We start from the raw sequence: 23,829 nt of genomic DNA, 5'->3' as shown, positions 1-23,829 counted from the left end.
GACCTCCTACAACACAAAGCGAGAATGTAGCTTCACACACATGTACTTTGGAGATCTCCCAGTTATCTGTTAGAGTTACTTATTATAAGTGATCCTCTAACTAGAAATGGATGCAAATGATCTGTATACAAGAATATGAATGTTTGGAGTAGGTAGAAATATACTAGCAAAACCTTCAAAATAATTGTTGTTTAATAAAGCACCAATAGATCTAATTCATCTTGAACTTAAAAAGAGTTTCAAACTATTAATATGCCGTTTGTCATGTTTTAATTTTTAGTACATTGTATTCCCTCATTCTAACTCTTCTGTAACAGGGAGAATAGTCCAAGTGGCAGAAAGGAATTACAGTGAAAACATTCGAAGTCAGAGTACTCTTGTATAAACTCTTTTAGGTACATGTACATGAATAGTTTTAAGAATAATAGTTCTAATACTGTTAGTATTAAGAGAATGAAGAATGTTTCAACAAAATTTAAATAAATTCCTGACATATTTGTTCATGTTAAAATAAATACATTGTTTGCCTTTTGAAGACAACACTTTTCAATGCAGTTTGTGTCACTGGAGTTATTCCCCTTGGTCATTTCTAGGATTAAAAAAACATTTTCAAAGCGTGACACAGTACAAAATGGCATACAATTGTAATGTCTTTACTTTATAATGAGGTATTTGATTGGATAAAAAATTTACTTTATATCGTAGAAATTGGGTTGCCCTGCCTAAAAAACGTATCCATCCGCCTGATGTTACTTTTAAATTTTGTACAATTTGCAGATTTTTTTAAGGGCAATCATCTTATTCCTTACACTAAATGAATGAAAATTAAACTACAAGGAATGAATTTAATAGCTACCCAATTTATATGGTATAAAGTGGGTTGGAACAGTTTATGCTTTTTAATAAACGGCTTCGCGGTTTATAAAGCGTAAAGCCCCAACCCACTTTATACTGTATAAATTGGGCAGCTATTAAACTCATTCCTTAAATATATCATTTCAAAAGAAAATAAATTGGTATAACAAGATTTTATTTTGTCAACAGACAAAGATAACCATGGTAACAGTTCACAACCTTAATCACAGTTATTTTTTTTTAATCTAATTAAAATCTACAAGACAGTGTTTTACTTGAAATACAAAATCCACAAGAAATGAATTATTTTCCTTTTACAGTAAAAATAATACGCTCAAAAGACTAAAACATTTTCTGGAAACAATTTGAATTTCTGACAAAACAATCATTAAAACAGCCTCTAAAGTATCTTTCAGTTCAATATGAATTAAAAAAAAAAAGTTTGCACTTATTTCATTAGATGGTACTTAATGCTTGAAGCTACATGATAAATATGGATATGTGACATGCAAAAGCATGGTTATAAATGTTAAACAAAAGTGGAACAGCTGATATGTTTACAATTTAAAAAATCAGATCTTTTACATATTATAGTACTGTTACTTGTTGCATAGCACTAGTTAAGAATTTGTCTTTATAAGGAGACACATAATATTCGTAGGAAGAAGGTTTTCCCAATCATTTAAAAAATTCTAAGCTTAAAATACATAACCCTGAAGGACAATGGCTTTACACTTTTAAGGTGTAAATAAAACTTCACAACCACTTTAAGAAAAGTTAAAAAAAAAAAAAAAAAAAGAATTTCAGATCTTGTTCCATAAATAGTTGCAAATTAAGGTTCTGAGATTTCCAAACTAAGAACACTTGGATATTATAAACTTTTTTGCATCTGTTGCATATGTGGATGGTTAAAAAAATATACACATCATAAAATGATAAATACTTTGTAGAAACATTCTAACATATAAATGTACTTTACAAAGACCAGGGGCTAAATTATTCAAACCACCCTCTGACATTATCAAGTTCATAAATGACACTTTACACAATATCTCAAAACATGATTCAAATATCACAATTTTCTCACACCACATAACACCACATACCGGTTACCCTAATTGATCATCTCAATGCCTGTCAGAATACTCACACATTTCATTATAAAAACACCATAAACTTATAAAATATACATGAATAATCACATAAAGATATATTTCAAAGCATAATAAACTGATGTTAAACAAGAGGCCTGTGAGCCACATCACTCACCCGAGCACTTTGGCTAGGAAAAAGCAGAAATCAGTTTAGTATTAAAACGTTTAACTATATAAGTGGTGGTGGGGAGGGGGGGGGGGATTTGAACAAACTTGAATCTACACTACCTAAAGATACTTCCATATTTCTTTGACTAATCATGGCTTAAGTGGATTTTTCAAGAATTTTTTCTTTACAATTGACCTTCTATTGTGGCCTTGCCCTACCCCCGGAGATATGAGTTGAACACACTTGAATCTATACTACCTAAAGATGTTTCTGAATTAATATGACTAATTATGGTCTTGCTGTTATTGTTAAGAAAATATTTATTGATAAATTCTTTATACATATTCCTTTGTATGACTTTGATCCCTTGTTGTGGCCTGGGGGTCATGATTTGAACAAATTTGAACCTACAATACCTGAGGATGCTTCTATATTAATATGAATAATCATAGCTTTGCTGTTCTTGAGAAAAAGATTTTTAAAGATTTTTCATATGTATTCCTATGTAAACTTTTGATCCCGTATTGTGGCCCATCCCTACCCCTGTGGATTATCATTTGACCAAACTTGAATCTACACTACCTGAGGATGCTTCCATATCAATGTGACTCAACATGGCTTTGCTGTTCTTGAGCAGATTTTTAAAGATTTTTCCTATGTATTCCTATGTTAAACTTTGATCACCCATTGTAGCCCCACCCTATCCCCTGAACAAACTTGATTCTACACTACCTGAGGATGCTTCCATAGAAATATGACCAATCATGGCTTAGCTGTTCTTGAGAAGAAGATTTTTCTATGTATTCCTATGTAAAACTTTGATCCCCCATTGTGGCCCCACCCTACCTTGGGGGTCATCTTCTGAAAAACGAGAATCTTCACTACACTAACTGAGGATGATTCCACGTAAGTTTCACATTTTCTAACCCAATGGTTCTTGAGAAGAAGATTTTTGAAAGATGCCATTTATTTTTCACTTACTCATAATTATCTCTGCTAGGAAAAAGGCGTGGCCCTTCATTTGAACAAATATGAATTCCCTTTACTTAAGGATACCGTGTGGGGGTATTCCCGTGTGGCATGTTTGGTTCAAACTGGCCTGGTGGTTCTTGAGAAGATGTCAAAAATGTGAAAAGTTTACAGATAGATGGACGCTGGACAAAATTTTGTTTGTGATCAGAAAAGCCACTTGAGCCTTCGGCTCAGGTGAGCTAAAAATTGACTCAGTGATGCATTGCAAATTTTACTACTAATTTTGATCCAAAGTCTTTTGGATCTACATCACATGTAAGTAGTTTTACTCTATCTGTAAACAAGATTCTTGGTGATTGTAAGTTTCTACACTTTTTTTTTGAATATTTGCAGTTTCTGGTTTTTCACATTACTCATTTATATAGATCAGATGTTGTCAGCCTATCTTGTTGAGGTAGCGCTCAGCCTCTAGAGCCTCGGGACAATTCTCGATGACTTTGGGGAGTAAACGATCAATATAAGACTTCATATCTTTGTTCTCCTGACGAAGTGCTAAAGTAGAAAGAAAAGGATGGAGTTATCAAATGTCTAGCAATGATTTTCAGAATTTCAGTAGTAGTTCTTTATACTGAGTAAATATACCGTTAACCAACTTTTATTTGTGTGCAAGAAATATCTGCAACCTTCTTTTACTTGCAATTATTTTTCTCTGTGAACAAATTATTTACTAGTGTAAAAAATGCTTCCTTGGTTGTGAAAATTAGTAGTCGCAGATGTATTTCAAACCAGTAAATCATGAATAAAAGACTTCAAATTTAATATATGGTTTACAGTACAGTGATTACAATACTCAGTAAATTAGCACTTTTCTGATGAGACTGTAGCTCTACTGTTTAAGGGTGTACAATTCGAGCTTGTGACATTTTTTCTTTGTTTAACTTCAATAGATTTGCCCAAAAAACAAGATGTGTTTGTGAAACACTATGCCCCCGATGGTAACACAATTCTGGAGTGGGACGTAGACTACAGTGCAATAGTTATTGCCAATGTTAAAGTTTTTCAAATGTAGGTCAAAGGTCACAGTTGAGGTCACATGATCAAAATTTCTGTACCAATAGAAAGGTCTTGTCATAATGAACACTCATGTCAAATATTAAAGCCTTACCCTTGACAGCACAATAGTTATGGGCTAGGTTAAAGTTGACAACAGACAGACAGACAAACAGACAGACAAGCAGACAAACAGACAGACAGACAGACAGGACAAAAACAATATACCCCCAGGATCTTTCGATCTGGGGGCATAAAAACATGCCTCCATTAAATCAGCCATTCCTTTTAATTTTTGAAAACAGCCAACAATGTTCATTTATTAGTAAAGAAAAGATACCAAGAGGGATATATCACCACAGAATCTTCTTAAGTACCGGAAGACCACTGTGGTCTAAGAATTCAGCACAGATTTAAAACAACACACATGACTTTTGATTAGCCCTTACCAATATTTTCTAGTCTGAGTTTCTCTATCTGATATAGCAGATGTTCCTTTGAAGGCCCCTGCTCTGGACTTGGTTCTCCATTTTTGTTTTTAGACGAAGTTAAGATAAAACCTTCACTGGCTCTTCGTTTGTGCTTCTTGAAATTATTTTTGTTTCCCTCCAGCTCCCCATTCACTTTTTCTGTACCCTCTGCTTGTGGTAATATTACCTGTGGACAGAATTAAGTCTGTTATTCAATATTACCTATGTGGACAGAATTATGTCTGATATTAAATATTACCTGAATGGATAAAATAATGTCTGATGTTGAATATTACCTGTATGGATAGAATTATGTCTGATTTTCAATATTACTTGTACGGATAGAACTAATTGTCTGATATTCAAATTAACCTGTATGGATAAAATTATGTCTGTTATTTAATATTATCTGTGTGGATAGCATTATGTTTTTGTTATATTTTAACTTTAACACACTTGTAACATACAATTCTAAGAAAGTAGACGAAACAAAAACCTAGCTGTAAAGTAGTGTGTATATATATATATATATATATATATATATATATATATATATATATAATAAAAACTTTTGGATATACAGTAGATATTGAAACCAGCATGTGCATTAAATCATTCATTTTCTTGTACATTATGACATTTGTTTCATTTTAAAATAGCTTCCTGTTCTATTCTGTGTTTAAAAAGAACTGGTGCATGTACATGTGTGACTCAAATCCTACAAATCAAACACATCCTTATAAATAAGCATTCAATCAACCATTTAACTTAATACTACTTATACAGGCTATTTTAGTTTTTTGACGATATGGAGACTACAGAGAATAAGGTACAACCTTGAGCATTTTAGAGTAAAACTCTGATAATATGCTACGACTAGGTTGTACAGCATGAATGTTAAGATTCAGATTCCTCTAGTTTGTTTAATATATTGAAATATCACCTGTACAGATTTTTGTGTGTTTGAACATCTGAATTTTTGGGGGGTATATTCACTTAGACCTCACCTGTACAGATTTATGTGTGTTTGAACATCTGAATTATTTGGGGGGGGGGGGGGGTATCTATATTCACTGAGACCTCACCTGTACAGTTTTTTTTGGTGTCTGCGGAGATGAGGAGGCACTGAAGGTTCCGATTGTAAAACTTGCTGACCTCCTGCCATCAACTTCTTCCTCCTCCTCAAACACTGGTTCCTCCCCTGAGGGCAACTCCTCCACATATTCATAGGCTTGTCTAAGGCACCCAATGCCACCAGACTCTGTCTCAATCTCAACATCTCCCAGTCCTGCTAGAGATGGCTTGGTGGTACAATGAATCCTATTGGATGATTCCCATATCACAGAATCTACACACTCACATTCACATATGTTCAGATCTAATATGTCAGCTTTGCTAAGACCAAGGTATTTTCCCTCTATTGTCACTTTGGTGCCTCCCTCAATCAAACCAAATGATGGTGTCACTGAGGTGATTATAGGGCACCTGCCAGCAGACTCCATTCCTGTCCCTATACTCATGTGAGTAAGTGCTCTTGGTTTTAAGGGTTTCTCGTTTTCTTCATCTTGATGGGATTTTCCAAAACTAAAAATATCCTGAATTGACCGTGAGAATTTTTTATTTAGTGTAGATAACTTTGATCCACCACTTTGCTTGCTGTCTTTTTTGTTCTTTAGGTTAATGACGGGTGAATTGGCAAGGCTGAATCTTTTTTTGAAGGAAAGAGTGGCCGAGTTTGACTGGAACCTGTTAGGACTTCCTGTTTTGATGACAGGAGCGTGGGCCTCCCTATACTGGGAAACATAGCACCGATATGTCAGCTCCCCCTTGGGGTTGGGGCACTTTTTGTGGGGTTGAAGGGACACTAAGGTTGTGTGTCCAGGTGGTCCCTGAAGACTAGTGATTGGCACATGAACCTGACCCAGAATATCATCTTTCTCAGTCACAATAAAGAAAATCTGATCCAAAGGATTTGAAACTTGTCTGAAACAGAAAATCCTTTGTTTATAGCAAAGTACACTCTACATCATTAAGATGAGGTAATTTTTTTAAACTGGAAGTAAAGTTTCAAAATATTAGAAATGCATTTCAAATAATTTTAATTTACATAGGCAATGATTTTTTTTTCTAAAAATGCAGAATAGAAACATGAATTTGAAATGGTAATTTTTTTCATATTATTTATAATTCTTTTTTTTTCATTTTTAATTATGAATCAGAGGTGCTTTACATACATTGTGGATTCCTCACTCCACTCTGGATTTCCATCCGGATCTTTGACTACCGCTGTTCTGTACTTTTTTGATCCCACTCCAAAAATAACTGAGAATTTACATTTTCCTGAAAAGTTCAGTAATTGCTGAAACATTCTACTAAATAAAGGCAAAATTAACAAATGCAGCTCAAAATTCCAAATATTTATCATTCATCTCCTTTTACATTCTTGAAAAATACTGACAGATTTGAAGAAAATTTCATTCATATACAGTACACCTGTATTTGTAATAAATTCTTGAAAGAGGGAAGAAAGAAATTCTGCTGATTTTAGTATATAAATGTCTCCATGCTTACCTGGCCTTCTGCTCTGTAAACCTTTAGCATTAAGTACTGTAATAAAAACAGAAAAACTGTGTATATGGCTAGTCCTCATTGCACTCGGAACAAACCAACGGTTAATGTTCACAAAAACAGGACCTGGTATAGACCATCGCCTTTATAAGACTGATGTGTGAGGTCTCGGGGACATTCTGGTCATGACAATGTTTGGAAAGGTTACAAAAATTAGCTTCATTAGAGAAACCTGCTGAACTGGCTAGTTTTAATTGTTAGATTAATTTCCTGTTAATCTGTTATAGTATTTGTAGGTTAAACATCCTGAAGAAATCGTAAACCATGTCCAATAAGAAGGGAGTGGTCAATCAATTATTCACTTTCTGTTGTACTAAAGACATTTACGATTAATTAACTCATTAATGTCATTAATAATTATAATTCTGTCAATTGTATTTACTGAAATTCCACTGTTGTTTTCAGAGTGACCACAGCTATATAATAAAGCTTGATTATGACAATTCCAATAAAATCTGTTAACGTTCTAAAAAATTCAGATTTATTTGGTATTGGTGTTTTCTTATTGTTTTTCTTTCTTAAGCTAGCTCACTGACACAAGCAGATCAATGGCCAAAACACCTTCATAAATCACCCTTCTTATTATGTATATTTACTACCTCTGTAGTATCAGAATCTGTAGTTCTGTAGTTATATATTGTAATTTGTAGGAATTAGCTTTTTGGGGGGTAGTGGAACTTGCAATACATTTGTATACTATATATCTAATCTGCATCTTTGTTTGAAACCCTGTTATGAACATAATTTCGTGGATCATTTATACATATTTTCACAATGGCTGAAAGAGATTAAAAGGACACCTAACTCTTGATTATCTCCTCTTGGTAAAGACATTAAGTTTTCCAATTGAAAGAAAATAATAATTCACTTTGCTTCATACTGGAATTTCATTGCAATTTTTCCAGTAATTTTGCGAAGTTAAGTTGAAAATGTGAAAAGTTAACAAACGGAAAACACAAATACTCAGGTGAGGTCATGAGCATGTGATCATTTATCATTTTCTGTTTTCCTGGCAATTGCTAATCTGGCTTTCTTTAGGCAAAATTGTGTTTCAATGTGATATAACTAGTTTTAAAATTTTCAACAGGCAGATAAAAATTTATCACTGTGAAGCACACATATCTGTATATGTCCCCAGGCTCTGGATGGTAAATAAAACCAAGGTTTGACACATAACAAGTTGTAGTAAGTGTATATATTTCATGTTCTAAATATTGATTCATAAAATAATGTCTGTCAGAGTGCACAGTTTCCCATAGTATCCCATCCAACACGATAAATCACTGGACTTAAATACAAACAAAACATGGAGAAATACACCATTTCTTTAATTATTGGTTGTTTTTCAACTTTTGAAAAATTATTTCAAAAACACAGTGATTTTCAACTTACAATTTGCAACTTATTTATAGAAGAAAGTTTTACCAGTAATTCAAACTGATTAGTTTTATCTTGAACAAGGTATAGCAATTATATAATGCCTATGTTGAGGAAAATGCATTAATTAAGTTAAAGTAGTGAAAAGAAATCATAAATGTAAACACAAATTTTTAACATAATTTTCATTTGTAATTTATTTTGGGCAAAAATGACTCATTATCTTTTACAATGTTTGCAATATTAAATACAGGTAATGTCAGGTGAGGCTGATTTCTTGATACCTGTACTGTAATACCTACCTATGACTGTGATCTCCGCTGCTTCATTCATCCTCACTAGATACACAGGTATCAAGTAGTCGTACTAATCCTCAGTCAATCATAGTTATCCTACTGCATCCTCCTTCTGTACACCTGAAATGTACAGTTAAATAACTGTCCATCAACAAATATTCAGTACTTCTCTTAGCTAATCACTGAAGTTACTTTTATCCAGAATTTGCACTTGTTTTCTCAATTCACATAAGTCTTCCTGGACAGTTATTGACAGAAAATACTTGAATATAATAATGTAGGTATTTATCAAAAGACACCACCGAACTTGATTATTTTAACTTCCTGTAAGAGGATATTAACATATATAGTACATGCTCAGGTGTTTATATTGTACATCTTATACTTCCCCCAAAAATCCCCTATAATGCTGAATTAACAGTCCATAGAAGATAAGATCAAATGACAGGTCACAAAATGTAAATACTGGCTAAGTAAAAGATATACACACACTAAAATGTAAACATTTTACTGAACCTTAAACACAGATATCAGTCTGTAAGAAGTCTAGATCACTTTCACAGCCAGCACTACCAAACAGTTTATAACTACAGACAAATGTCAGTATTGATGGCACAGATTATGATAAAAAAACATGATGACTTGACAGCTTGGGCAAGCCTGTATCAGTGTCCACACTTCTTGGTTTTTGGCTTTCATGGTGTCTGGATTACAGAACTGACAAATTGCCCTATATGTACGCCCCCTAGTCATTTTTGTACCAAAAACTTAATTACCAATAGGTAAAGTATGTCCTATCGTAGATTATATAGACAACATTACGTAGTCCTGGATTCAAGCTTGTCCTTCACTCCTCCAATTAATTTTGTCCAGATATACCCACAATTCACATCTTAGTTTACCTGTGTTTACTTTCGTGTAGTTTTCACATGTGTAACACTTACCTGGAGAAAGATGTGTAACACTTGCAGGTAAAAGAGTAACCCAACCGTGGTAAGGTTAAAATGCTTGTATTTGCTTTATGAATTATTCACAAAGGGCGCAACAGTCTTTGTCTTAAAAGCTTCTAATAGTAATAAACCCATTTACAGACATTACTAAATTATTCAAAAGACAAAAGGACATTTTTATAACAATTTTTGTAACAAACATTGTAAAATCTACATTCATATATCAATAATTATCATAAAATCATGATGCATTTAAATTTTACATTAATTTTAATTTAAACATAAATGTTTATAATAAAAGGGTTAAATCCAGTTAATCATATGATATTGTTACCATTTAATTATTCAAATGGCACAAACACATATTACAAACAGAAATATGATCATAGGACTTGAATGCCCCACCCAGGGTCCATTAGTAATACAAAATAAAAAAATATATACCTTGCCTCTTTGTTTAAGATTAGGGTAAATGAAGAATATTGAGGTCAAGGTCACAGAGAAGGTTAAGGTCAGAAATTTATGAAACAGTTGAATAGCTCTCACCATTGAATTTATATTGGTGTATGAAGTTTGAAGGAAATATCTTCATTAGTTTCACCAATATGTATCAGTATGTGTTTCGATAAAAATATCTTGAATAAAACAAAATTTTCTTTGAAACTAAGTGAAAAGCATAATTAAATAATAAGGTCAAGGTCATAGGGAAGGTCAGGGTAAAAAAAAAATATTGATGCAGTTGAATAGCTTTCACCAATAAGTATCAGTATAAATATCTTGAATAGTTTCTTTGAAACTGAGATGAACATAAATTAAAGAAAAAGGAGGTCACAAGGTCAAAGGGAAGGTCAGTGTAAAAAAAAAATGATGCAGTTGAATAGATCTCACCAGTGCATATCAGCATATGAAGTTTGATAAAAATATCTTGAATAGTTTCTTTGAATCTGTGCTTAATGTGTTGGATGGGTAGATGGAAGTACAGAAGATGCACATGACACACACTTAATAATATTAATATATGCCCTGGCCATATTAATGGCAGGACATAAAAATGCTATTTAAACAAGTCTCTGCAACAGTTAAGATCGGAATTATGTCCCCCTCCAGAAATGCCTCTGATCATAGTGGTACACATAACCACCAGGTAGTCTGACTTGTGGGAGGGTGTAACTTAAGACAATACATGGAAAAAATAAATGACATTTTGACAAACCTCTCTATCTACAATCTGCAATAAATGACACAACAAGATTCTATTTCCAACTTCCAAGATGTAAACTTATCCAATATGGACACCGAACATGACCCCGAAAGTTACCATTTACATATCAACCACTGTTACTACGGGACACTGATGCTATGGGACACTGACACTTCTCTTCTCATCACTGATGTATCTCTGTACTTACGCTGAATTTTTACGTTGAGGAAAACATGCACGCAGAAACTTTTTCAGAAATATTGCCTTATACACATACATCATACATACATGCATTTACCTTTAAAATTTATGCTAATTAATCACTTAAAACATGATAGTTTAAGCCACAAACATTTTCCTTAATGAATTTAATGTTGAATAGTTCTGTTAAATTTCATCATGCTTATACTGCTTCAATTACCGGTAACAGTTTTTGTTGTCAATTCTCCACATTCTATCTTGTACATGGTGTAGCATCTTTGAAGTATGTATTACTGCATATTTTTTTTACTTTTATACTATATATATATATATATATATATAGAGAGAGAGAGAGAGAGAGAGAGAGAGAGAGAGAGAGAGAGAGGATATTCAATGTTTTGTAAATGAATATGGAATTTATGAGTGGAACAGGATTTTTTTATATTTTCACGAGTGCGAAGCACAAGTGAAAATATCAAAAAATCCTGTCTCACGAGTGAAATAAATTCCATATTCATCTACAAAACATTGAATTTTCTGTTTATTACATTTTCTTTGATTTTCCCTTTGCCTCTGTCTTTTCTTAACACAGTGTCATAGCTAGGCTTGACGTCATAGTTGAGCGGTTGAGACGTCATAGCTTAGCAGTTGTGAGATTGAAAACATTACATAGCATGGATTTTAGCAACATATTTGGGGGAAAAAATTGCATTTTTACAGCTCTATCAAGATGCCTAGTTACTATCTCTATCTTATGATAGGCCAGAAATTATTTTTTACTTACTAAAATTGATATCCTTTCACACTGTGAGAGAATATCATTTTGGTATTCTAGCTTTCACACCGTGAGAGAATATCGCTTTTATTCAATAAATAAATCACAGTATTTCACTGTTGAAAATGTAATATATATATATATATATATATATATATATATATATATATATATATATATATATATATATATATATATATATATATATATATATAAAGCACTAAAAATGACCAACGACACGAACAATAATAATTGTCGTTGGTCATTTTTAGTGCTTTATATAAATTTCCATCCGTGACCTTGTATCTACTTAGTAGATCCGACACTTAGGATATGCAGTGTTGTTGGTTTTTAGTGCTTTATATATATATATATATATATATATATATATATATATATATATATCTGAAATTTTCTACACAATTAATGGATTGTACAACTCTATTAGATACAAAAATCGAGACAAGCTCTTAATTTTAGAGTAACACTGATGAAAAAATTAATTTAATGCAAAAATCTGCTAAGACTTGGGACTATAAATTCCTTAATAGTTTTATCTCTATCGATCCTTAACCTATCATTCTTTTATAACATATCAATACCAACATAAACAGTGTTCTCTCACAATACTGATAAGGCACAGGATGATGTTGTACAAATAACCAATGTATTGAGTGAATTATGACAGTATCATGTGTCCTGTTTAATTATAATACACACAGATGCTTGTTTTGACCAATATGTGTGATGTTCAACCAACATGTACATAGACATCTGTCAATATAAGCCAGGAAATATATTACATACATCCCTGATACATAAAATTTCAAAACAGCATATACCTAATCTTAACTTGTTTAAAACTTTTTCTCATGCTTTGGATCTTTTCATTTTAATAAATTTCTGCTAGAAATTCAGAAAAAATGTGACAATTTTCATTTGGAAGTACATTCTTTTATCAGTGAAATTAACTTGATTGCAGCCAGACAGCTGTGCATGCTCCCAGTAAACTTTCTTTGAGGTTACTAATACATTTTTTAACTAAATGTTTACATTTTTTTGTTTATTTAATCAAACCAGTATATCCAATTGAAAATAGTTCATACACATGTGTAGATTACTTATAAATATCCAGAGGCTGCTTTACCAAAGATTTACACTAGGGATGCAAGATTTTATCAGTATACACAAGTATATCGTGATACTGAGACTAAAATACCTGTATTTAGGCCATCTTTACAATAATGTTTGTTTGCCCTCTCCCAACTCAGGATAAAAAAATTTGGGTAGGTAGGTAGGTGGGGAAAATTTTTTTCCTAGAAATTTTCAGCATCAATGCTGAATTTTCAAAAACTATTAAAATTCAAAGTATTTATAAAATTAAAATAGTTGTAACAGGATGAGAAAATTCCACAAAGAATAAAAAAAAAACATTTCCTGGAGGTTTAAAAAGTTTCGAGTAGGCGTTTTAGCCAATCGGTTGGGAGAGGGCAAACAAACATTTTTTAACAGATGGCCTTAGTATGCAATTATAAATTACGGACATCAAAAATTTTTTTGTTCAAACTTTTCAATTACAATTACTGGCTTTTAAAAATGTTGAAAAACAGTAAAACCATGGCATCCCACAGAAAGCATCCAAACATGCTTTATTAATAATAAATAAAAATGAAAAAGGTGAAGTTATGTTTTCACAATATAATTGTTAGAAAAATCATGGAAATTCATTTTAAATCATAGTAAAAATTTTATGCAAAAATATCATGGTAATATCATGATATTTTTGGAAAATTTGTGATATATTGCGATACAAAATTTTAGGCGATACCCATCCCCCTTTTATACAGATCTGTAAATGTATGTATGTGCATTAATCACATCTCAAATGATTCAGTACTGTCATGTAGTACCAGCAGTCATGCCATTAGTGGATTAATCAAGCAGCACACAGACACAACATGTACAACTATCTACATCTACGGTTATTGATCTTTTCCTGACTTGATCATTCAATTACATTATGCATACATGTAACTCATCTCTACTCATCAACACAATCTCACTATACAGCTGTTCCAGTACAATCAATGTCAAGGTCACTGGTGAAAAGCTTTGTTCATGACAGGAGATTGTACCAGTTACATCTACAATTTGACAGGACTACATAATTTCTTATTTAAACTTTTAGGGAATATTTTCTAAGGCTATATAAAATAGCTCTATCTACTGCATTCACTTAAAACCTATGGTTAATTAATTTATAACACATAACACCCTTATATTATTTTGATCCAATCCAACATTCATTAATATGTTTTACAGCGTGACCGTTGGGGTTTCATTCCAAATTTCCTCTGTTCTTACATGTTAGTCTATTGAGCTCACTTCGTGAGCAGCGCTTCGTGATGCTCGCTGCGCTCGCTATAATAACATAAGGGGAGGGGACATTAAACTAAACTTGGCTGGTAGACTGGTTATTTCAATTTTTATCAAATTTTTCAATTTTGTCTGCAGTGTTTATGTGTATGTGTTAAACTGTTTTAAACTATCATGGGAACTCATGATCAATACAATTGATATATTGCAGCCATAACCTTACATCTGTCTTTTGAAATAATCTATCTAATTGTATCATATTCCCTCTATAATAACTGGTCTAAAAAAATCGGGATGGACAACAGAGAGTTACATCAGGGCTCGAAATAATTGATGGCCCGCTGGTCTGGGGCCAGTGAATTTTCAATCTGGGCTAGTACATTGCAGAGGGCATGTGCCCTTTGGGTCAGCATTTTTTTATGCATAATAATATTCATTCACAGTAGGACTAGTTAACTGGACAGGGTTGTGTGCCCCAACTTCTACTGTTTCTTGTTTTGTTAAGCTGCACTTCTAAATATCACAATATAAAAAAATACTACTATTATTATTATTGTTTTGGGCCAGTCTTTTTAAAATGTACTAGCCCAGTGAGACAGTGAAAGTACTAAGCTGACCAGTAAAAATTGAAGGCAATAGCCCAAGTGACCAGTAAACAAAAATAATTATTTCTAGCCCTGTACATATATAGTACAGTGCCACCCAGTGAAAAATGTGTATATTAATTGCACACAAAAAGTGCACTGTTTTTTTCAATTCATTTCTTTGTATATTTTTAAAGCTACCATCTCAAAATATTACCAACCATGTGTTCTTGGAATATTCTTTTACTACTTCCACAACAAAACATTCCTAAAACTTAGCTGTTGTAAAAAGCCATTCATGGGCCCGAAATTGAGACCAATTTTTAGTGGCAAGAAAATTCATTCTAATACACTCTGTGCATGACTTGTACATGCAGTTTGTTGTTGATGTAGTAAAAGAATTTGTTAAGAATACATGGATGGAAATATTTTGAGACATATGCAGAAATAAATCAAGAAACAGAGCCTTTTTTTTAACACAACAAATCTACATTTTTTTCAATGATTGGCACTGAACGTCTGAAGCTCTCTGGTCGTCCATCCCAATTTTTTTCAGTCAGACCAGCGAGCTACAGATCTGCAGGTAATACTCAATTACTCATTGTATAAGTACAGTACTGTGAAAGGGGGATTGTAAATCTTGTGGAATTTTTGAATTAATGAGATTTCACATTCATTGAAGTTTCACAATCCAATATCGGATAAATTCAGAAAATATTAAAAGAAAAAAAAATGTGTGTAAAAATCATATCAGATTACACCGACTGACAGGTGCGCGGAGACTTACACCCTCACAGACAGTGAGACACAGTCACACAGACCCATTTAATACATCTAAGTCTTACAGTTCAATCATATACAATGTGATTCTCATCGGACAGCGTCTTACCTTATGGAGAATCAGAGAGTGGAGCTGGGCGTGTTTTGATTGTTGAGAATGCGTCTGGTAAAATAATTCTGCTGTTTGTTTTGTCTGTAATCTTTCGTGTTTTGATACCTCTAATCGGACGATGTAATGCTCTGTAAACTCTTGATCTATTGGCTGAAATAACTGAAAATTAAATAAGCCAATTGACGATCGTTGCTCATGAACGGAATGACTCCCAACTAAAAATAGAAATCTAAAAATAGTGGACTAATGACAGCTAATGATTTCATAGCGGAAATAAGAGAAATTCCAAGATGGAGGACTCCAACTTACCTCTATCCGTTTCTGTATGTATTTTTGCAGAAAAGATGATACTCATCGTTTTCAATTTCTTTTTCAATACTTTTTTCAGATAGGAACAAATCTGAAGTGCCAAAGAAATGTAAATCTGTAGATTGGCAAATACGTTCTGAGCCCCATCTGAGCGTTTTGGCGAATTGACAGTGAAACTCATTTTTTTGACACCTTTCTATATTTTTTTTATGCATTTTTAAAAATCCTTTGTTTTTTAAACAGTTTTGGGAAAATTGTAATTAATTCGTATTAACTGTACCATTAATCACAGCAAGATTCCACTTACTGATTTACCAAGAGTTCGTCTGTACTTGCATGACTTCTTCCCCATCAGAATAAATTTTATACATGTACTTATGCTTTTTTCTTCTAGATTTATAAATTGGAGGACTACATTAACTGTTCTATATGTATGAATCAGTTAATCAGTACCACCATGACGTCATGTGGACATAGGTATTGTCAAAGGTGTATAAAAGAGTGGGTGGACAGGAAGCACACTTGTCCCTGCTGTAATGCTCACCTGGATCAGAATTCACTTCTAAAGGATCACCAATATGACAGTCTTATAGGTGGGGGCATTCTCAGTAATCTAAGTTACAACTGAAGCATTGTAATAATATATAAATTGAAAGAAATCAAATAACTATATAGAGTTCTTCTCTATAACAGCCCAATCATATTTGCCAAAAGAATTGAACAATAATGCTTGACTGATTGCCCTCCCCTCCTTCCCTCCAAAAGAATATTTTCTAAAAATCAACATTTTCTCTTTTATAAAAAATAAAATGTTCTATATAAAGGGAATGCAGGAGCATGTTAACTGTGTAGTGATCATTTCTCTTTTACAGCCAGAACTGTCAGATAATCATATTTATTAGCTTCATATGTTGCTGGTATTGTCTATGAACAGTATACATTGTCTTTGTTGTTTTTCTTTACTAGCTACCATTAATGCAGAAAAAGAAAGAGAAGAAGAGAAATATTTTGAGACATTGATAAACTCAGTCAGTCATGATGAAACACCCAATATTCAACTTTCACCTGTGGAGAAAGTTCTACAGAGTCAGTGCATTATGATATTGTGTAATATCTATAATTTGATCAAGTTTAACTTAATCAGTTTTTGTGTAATATCTATAAACTTGAATCAGTTTTTGTGTGTACTTACGATGTTTATGACATGATACTATAAAGTGGAAATTTACACTTAGGGGTATTTTATACTAAATAAAAAAAAACTTTTGTGCAAATATCCTTCCACATACTAGTGCCTTTAAACGTATTTCATTCAGTTCAAACAATACAAAATGCTGGTCTCACGGAAATAACCCTCACATGTAATGTTCTTGCTTCTAATTCACTTAACAACACACATAAATATTCTTGTTTACAGTAATCAATTTGAATTACTGATAGAAAAGGGAGATGACATACATAGGCTTTTAAGCCTGCAGTCTGCTCCCAATTTTTTTCTTCAGAAGTAATACATTGTTTAACCTATTATTGATTTAGATCACCTGAAAAGAAGCTTAGCAGCACATGAAAAATACTTACAGGTAAGAAAAATTTATATATTTTAACCAGATTCATTTATGCATGTATAAAAATTATTTTTTACACAGGAAATATGTGAGATATTATTATTTTATGCAGATAAATTTATTTTTATATTCAGCATTTGTTTTAACATTACAACTTAAAATTTGTAGAATATAAGGGACCAGTTTCACAAGAAGATGGCTACTCTGGACAAGGAGTATACTAAAGCTATCACAGATTTACAGACACACAACCTTTCTCAGGAAGGTAGACAACTCTTTATATATACTGTAATGTGCTTTTTTATGCCCCATTTCATTGTAATCAATCTTCATGTAATAACAAGGTACACATCAATATATATCTGATATGGTTATTTTGCCAAAAGCTTTGAAACTTCATGTGCTTTACAGTTGACAGTACTTTTGTTTTTGTAAAAAGAACAAAATCAACTTTTTTTGTTTTAATTTCATCCTAAGGAAGAGAGGTGAATTTTTCCATTATTTTTTTTTCAAAGCTCTGTATTTTACAAAGGATACAAGTTATTAGCTGTTTTATCTGAGTAGAATTTTCTTGTTCTGTGTTTTATTAAGACTCAATAGTTCTTGGATAAGTTATAATGTGTCCAATCTATGATGATTCATGTATATCATATATTTTTAATTCACTCACATCCTGCATGTGTAAATGTTGAAATTTTCAGTTGTTAATACAAAGCTATTTAAGCTTCATCCAGTCTTCATGTTAACTTTTGATGCTGCTTCTTATTTTCTACATATTAGAGGGAGACATCATTTTTTTATAAATTGGTTTTTAATTAAGAATCATTACCTGTTTTGGACATGTTCACACAGTTATCTATTTATTGCTAACTCTGATTATATTTTTCTGACTGACCACAGAACTGACCCAGCAAACTACAGATCTGAATGGCAGCCTCTCTAGACAAAAAGATTCCCTTCAAGAAGAGCTTAATACATGTACAAAGCTTATTGCAGATGCATTTGACAAGTAAGAAATTTTATTTTCCCATTAAACAATACTGTTGTTTTATAATTATTTTATTTTCCCATGATATCCCAGCATTGTATGTGAAGTGAAGATCATTTTTGACTTAGTAACTGTTATTGAGGAAAGTAGAACCTGCATACATTATGTCTGCAGAATCCAACTATAATTCCTGTTCTAAATGATTTAATTTTATCATTTAGACATTTAGAGAGTCACATTCCACGCCTGGATGTTCTGCCAGTTAAGGTTTCTATCAACGTCTTAGACAAAAATATCCATCTGTCTGACATGGTCATAGCGCCAGCTGACGTGTAAGTGGCTAAGAAACAGTGATGTAATCTGGTATCGTTGTTTCTTCATTTAAGTGAAAATAGAACTTTTTCAAATAATAATCTTTTATTAAAGATTTTTAACTTCTCAAATGTATTTATAATATTGATTCTTGAGGAGAACAACTGTGGAAGCATAACACTTATGATGTAACTGAATGATCAGTGATTTATTTGAATATAGAGCTGTATCTAGAGTTAAGCTAGCTGTAGAAGAAGCCATGAAAGCTAAGGGTAACCCTGTGGTGGCGTGAGGTGAGGACATTCAGTTTGTACTGTTTGGGTAGGTATACCATAATATAATTATTGTTCTTTATTAATGAAGATGTGTTCTGTCACACCAGTGTGTTAAAGACCTTGCAAGAAATAGAATTACATGTACTTAGATATTTGGAGTTTTGTATTATATGCATCTTCTCTAGCCAAGCGTTCCAATCCCCTTATCTCCTATTTTACAATGAAGGGATCCAAGCTGATCTTATTACTTTGCTAGTAATGATGCTGATGAAATGATTATATCAGAAAAGGAAAATAAATTATTAATGTCATTTAGCCTGTTCTCTGTGAAATGTTTGTTCTTACTTTTTTTTTCTCTTGTTTTAGTCCTTTCGTGAAGTGCAGTCCTTGTGAGATGCAGCAAATGATCCAGGAGATTTTATATAATGGACAGGAGTACCCAGACATCCACGTCTTAGCTCCAGACTGTAGGCCAGTCCTGCAACTTGGAATGGTAATTAAGGAGTTATTATATCCCTTTGAATGCTTTTTGATTTTAAAAAAACGGATTTTTTTCTTACCTCAATGTTGTGTACATTTTAAAGATTTATTCCATTATACATCTCATTAACCATTTCTATGTTTTTATAAGAAACCTAACAGTGAGTTGGTGATTTACGGCACACTGAGATGTGAGAGTGACCTCCCTAAGCGTTGCTTTGTTCAAACCTTCAAAAAGAACGAGGGTCAAACGATGGATTACTTCCAGTGTAAACAATGCTCATTTAAATGTAAGCTTACTGCAATCACCATGATATCAAAGTTATGTAAAGTTTTGGAGGAAAATCTTAAATGACTTGCATTCTGTTTGTCATTTTGTAGCATGTTTTAGTGTCATGATAAAGTAAATCTTGGACAATTTGCCCTAGTTTAAGAACATTTATATCTTGTCTTTGATTATAGGGATTTGTAGGTCCTGTATGGAAGTCTGTCACAAAGGTAGGCCCCTTATTATTACTTTAGATACAAAGTATTTTATCTGAGGCTGTGCTGTCATGGTTTCTCTCAAGGACAAATTTTTGTTGCAGTTAACTATAATTCCACAGTTGGTGTTATCACATGTTGGACATTCTAAAATATGTAATAACAACTATTTTAAAAATCTTATAAGATACTATGCAGTGTGAGTTGTAATTAGAAGTTAGCAATAGATCTAACAATATACGTTTATTGACTGGGTTTGAGGGCAATATGTGTTTTTTCAGACCGAAGAACCAAACTGTTTGCCTGAGGCCTTTAAGCTGAAGGCAAACAGATTGGTTTGAGGGGTTGACAAAATGCATTTTGCCAGAGAACACAGTCAATAAATGTTTTGTTATACCTTTTATTTTATTATTATTGATATTTTTTTGACATACATGTATCTCTGGCTTCCATGATTTCCTATACCCGCACTGTAGTTAAACTCGGTCAATTCCGTCACTGTTGAACACGAACGGGTGCAAATAAGATTTAGTTGTTCCCGCCTACAGTGTGATGTAAGCAGTCCAATATCTCATCAACAGGTCCAATATCTCACTCTTCGGTCAAACATTGATTTTTTTATGACCTCTCAATAAAATATCAGAAATGTTTGACTTTTTCAAGTAGAGATTATAAAGGAATTTTTAAAGGTAAAACAATTGTAGAAATTATCTCAAAAATGTAGAAAAAATATATATATATTACATGTGTTTATATTAGGGATGTCAAAGAGTATTTGAGTATTAAACTATCACTCGGTCATTCCGACTAAATATTTTTAAATACATTACTCATTAAAGGTTAGTAATTTTTAAGTTAATAAATTGAGAGATTTTTTCTTTACTGGTCTATTGGTATCAAAGCTTAGATCCTCCTCTGATGTAGATAAAAATAACGAAAAGACATTGCAAGCTTTTTTTTTTTGTTTTGATAATAAGAACATGTTAACTGTTTACCAGTCACGGGTTCATAATTGGCTACAATTAGACACATTTAAATTGTGTTTAATGATAAATTTTATAATTACATGTATTAGGGACTGGAGAAGAAATGAAAAGCCCCAGTATTTGAAAAAGTGTAATGATGAACATGTGTATTTACAAGAAGATAAAATATGTTGTAAAAATCAATTTTAATTGAGAACATGTAGTAAAAGTAATTCTACTACGAGAAATAATTACCGGTATATGTTTAAACCATACTTGAAATGAGAAATACGTACGTTGTATGTGACAGTAGCTTGACATTCTGAATGTACAAGTAATCTGAAAAGGATATGAAGTAAAAATGATTTGATATTGGTTTTTATTGTAGGACATGACATAGTTCCGTATATCATGAACCATGTTCCAGAGTGGTAAGCTTTATTAATGTATACATGTAGATATAAACCTCATCATACGGATGTGTACTTGTTAAATTTAATGTTATAATTGTGAGGAGAATCAATTTCTTACTGCCATGTAGAACATGCTTTTCTTTTCTGCAGGGCCTGCTGTTATTGCCCCAGGAAGAAGAAATGTGTACTGTAGGAGGAATTTATCAGCAATCATTCTAAACAGAATTCCTATTCCTCTTTTATAAAGAGATATTTCTTTGCTCTATATAAACTCAGAATTTTTTGAAATTCTGAGAGAACTTACTGCATGACTGTGATATTATAAGTAGACATACACTATCTAGAGAGTTTGTTAGAGAATCAAATCCATTAATAAATTGTTGTCATCACAGTATTTCTATTTTTCACGACAAGGACAATATTTACTACAGATACAACTTAAAATGTGGAAAACAAGTATGACAAGCAAATTCAAGCAAATTCAAAGAATTGTGGTCCCCTGCTTTCAGTGTCTTAGTTGTTTGGGTGCAGTTATTTATGGCATATTGTAACTGTCTTGTTTGTAAGTCCCTCAAACTTCTAGGTCAAGGTCATGAAGTCAAAAATGATATACCTTTCTGAAAGATGTTGTCAGAGAAATATATATGTAAAATATGAAAGCCTTATCTTCTTTAATCCAGAAGTTATTACCAATGTAAAAAAAAAATGAAAAAGACTGTAGGTTAAACTTTAAGGTCAACCTCATAAGGTCAGAAACAGAGTACATTGGGAAAGGACTTGAAACAAGTTATGAAATGTCAAATATTAATGCCCTATCTTCTCTCATTAAAAATTGTAAGCAATAATAAAGGTTTTGAGAATTAGATCTAACTTCAAGGTCAAAGTCATGGGGTTAAAAATCATAGTACATTTGGAAACTTCTTGTCAAAGGTAATGCAAATGTCAATTATAAATACCCTCTCTTTCTCCTTCAAAAGTAAGGAGCAATGGTAAAAACTTTGAACATTAGGTCAAGGTCATTGGGTCAAATATTATAGCACATTCAGAAACTTCTTGTCACAATAATGCACTTGTCATCTCTCATTCAGAAGTTTTCATCAATTTCAAAATTTTGATAAAAAGGTTAAATTTCAAGATCAAGGTCACAGGGTAAAAAATATAGCATGTTCTGAAACCTCACAGGTAATGCACATGTCAAATATAAATGCTCTACCTTTTCTCATTCAAAAGTTATAACCAGTGTTAAAAGTATTGAAAAGAGGTCAAACTTCACGGTCAAGGGCTCAAATTTGGAAAGGTCTTGTTAAAGGTAATATACATGTGAAATAAAGTCCTATCTTTTTAGGTCACCTGAGTAAACTATTGCTATCTGTTTTTGTCTCGTCATGCATTGTGTGTTAACATTTGAACATTTTCAGCTTCTTCTCTGCAACCGCTCAACCAATTTCAACCAATTTTGGCGTAAAGCATCTATGGGTGAAGGGGAACAAAAATTGTGAATTTCATGGTCCCTGCCCCCCTGGGGCCTGAGGGGTGGGGCCAAAACCACTAAAATCAATGCAATCTTTAAAACTCTTCTTCTTTACTCCTGGACATCAAGCAGTCAAACTGTTGGCATGATTGTAATAAGCATTGAATCCTCTACCAAAATTGTGAAATTCATGGCCCCAGGGTCAGGGGTTCTGGTGCTAGGGCGGGGCTATATAGATTATATAGTGAAAATGCATAATTTCTTTAAAAATCTTCTTCTCTGCTCCTGGGTATTAAACAAACTAACTACATACATAGTTATGACGAGGAATAGTGTATCTTCAACATTGTGAATTTCATGGCCCCTGGGTCAGGGGTTCTGATGTTAGGGCTGGGCTCTATTGACTATATATTGAAAATGCATTAGTTCTTTGAAAATCTTCTCCTCTGCTGCTGGGTATTAAACAAACTAACTACATACACAGTAATGAGGAAGGGTGCCTTTTCTTAAATTGTGAACTTCATGGCCCCAGGGTCAGGGGTTCTGGTGTTAGAAAGGGACTCAATTGATCAAATTGTGAAAATGCATTAATTCTTTGAAAATCTTCTTCTCTGCTCCTTGGTATTAAACAAACTAACTACATACAAAGTTATGATGAGGAAGGGTACCTCTTTGAAA

The 23,829-nt window shown here is 32.7% G+C and overlaps 2 protein-coding genes across 2 annotated transcripts; one reads left to right on the top strand and one right to left on the bottom strand.

Annotated features, from left to right (window-relative positions):
* Positions 1 to 1,013: 1,013 nt before the first annotated feature.
* On the bottom strand, positions 1,014 to 16,005 carry LOC133181776 (uncharacterized). Its single transcript, XM_061316365.1, has 7 exons — positions 15,888 to 16,005; positions 8,918 to 9,031; positions 7,182 to 7,217; positions 6,845 to 6,950; positions 5,696 to 6,593; positions 4,590 to 4,797; positions 1,014 to 3,642 (listed from the first exon to the last, which is right to left on the bottom strand). Exons 2-7 carry the CDS (start codon positions 8,946 to 8,948, stop codon positions 3,527 to 3,529), a joined length of 1,395 nt encoding a protein of 464 aa, XP_061172349.1. The 5' UTR covers positions 8,949 to 9,031; positions 15,888 to 16,005; the 3' UTR covers positions 1,014 to 3,526.
* Positions 16,006 to 16,153: 148 nt separating this feature from the next.
* LOC133181778 (E3 ubiquitin-protein ligase RAD18-like) lies at positions 16,154 to 22,074 on the top strand (the record flags this gene model as incomplete). The annotated part of the gene is given in 13 exon segments (XM_061316367.1): positions 16,154 to 16,213; positions 16,594 to 16,792; positions 17,166 to 17,285; positions 17,736 to 17,779; positions 17,933 to 18,029; positions 18,665 to 18,773; positions 18,974 to 19,084; positions 19,287 to 19,385; positions 19,706 to 19,832; positions 19,971 to 20,109; positions 20,282 to 20,317; positions 21,656 to 21,698; positions 21,831 to 22,074. Coding segments are annotated over 13 exon segments (1,227 nt in total), but the record flags the coding sequence as incomplete, so codon positions are not given.
* Between the last annotated feature and the right edge of the window lie 1,755 nt (positions 22,075 to 23,829).

Source organism: Saccostrea echinata, unplaced genomic scaffold (genome assembly GCF_033153115.1).
Source record: "Saccostrea echinata isolate AGI-Se365-2 ecotype Australia unplaced genomic scaffold, CSIRO_AGI_Sech_v1 ptg000009l, whole genome shotgun sequence".
NCBI lineage: Eukaryota > Metazoa > Mollusca > Bivalvia > Ostreida > Ostreidae > Saccostrea > Saccostrea echinata.
Note: the sequence above shows the minus strand (reverse complement) of the source record. Positions and strands in the feature narration are given on the sequence as shown.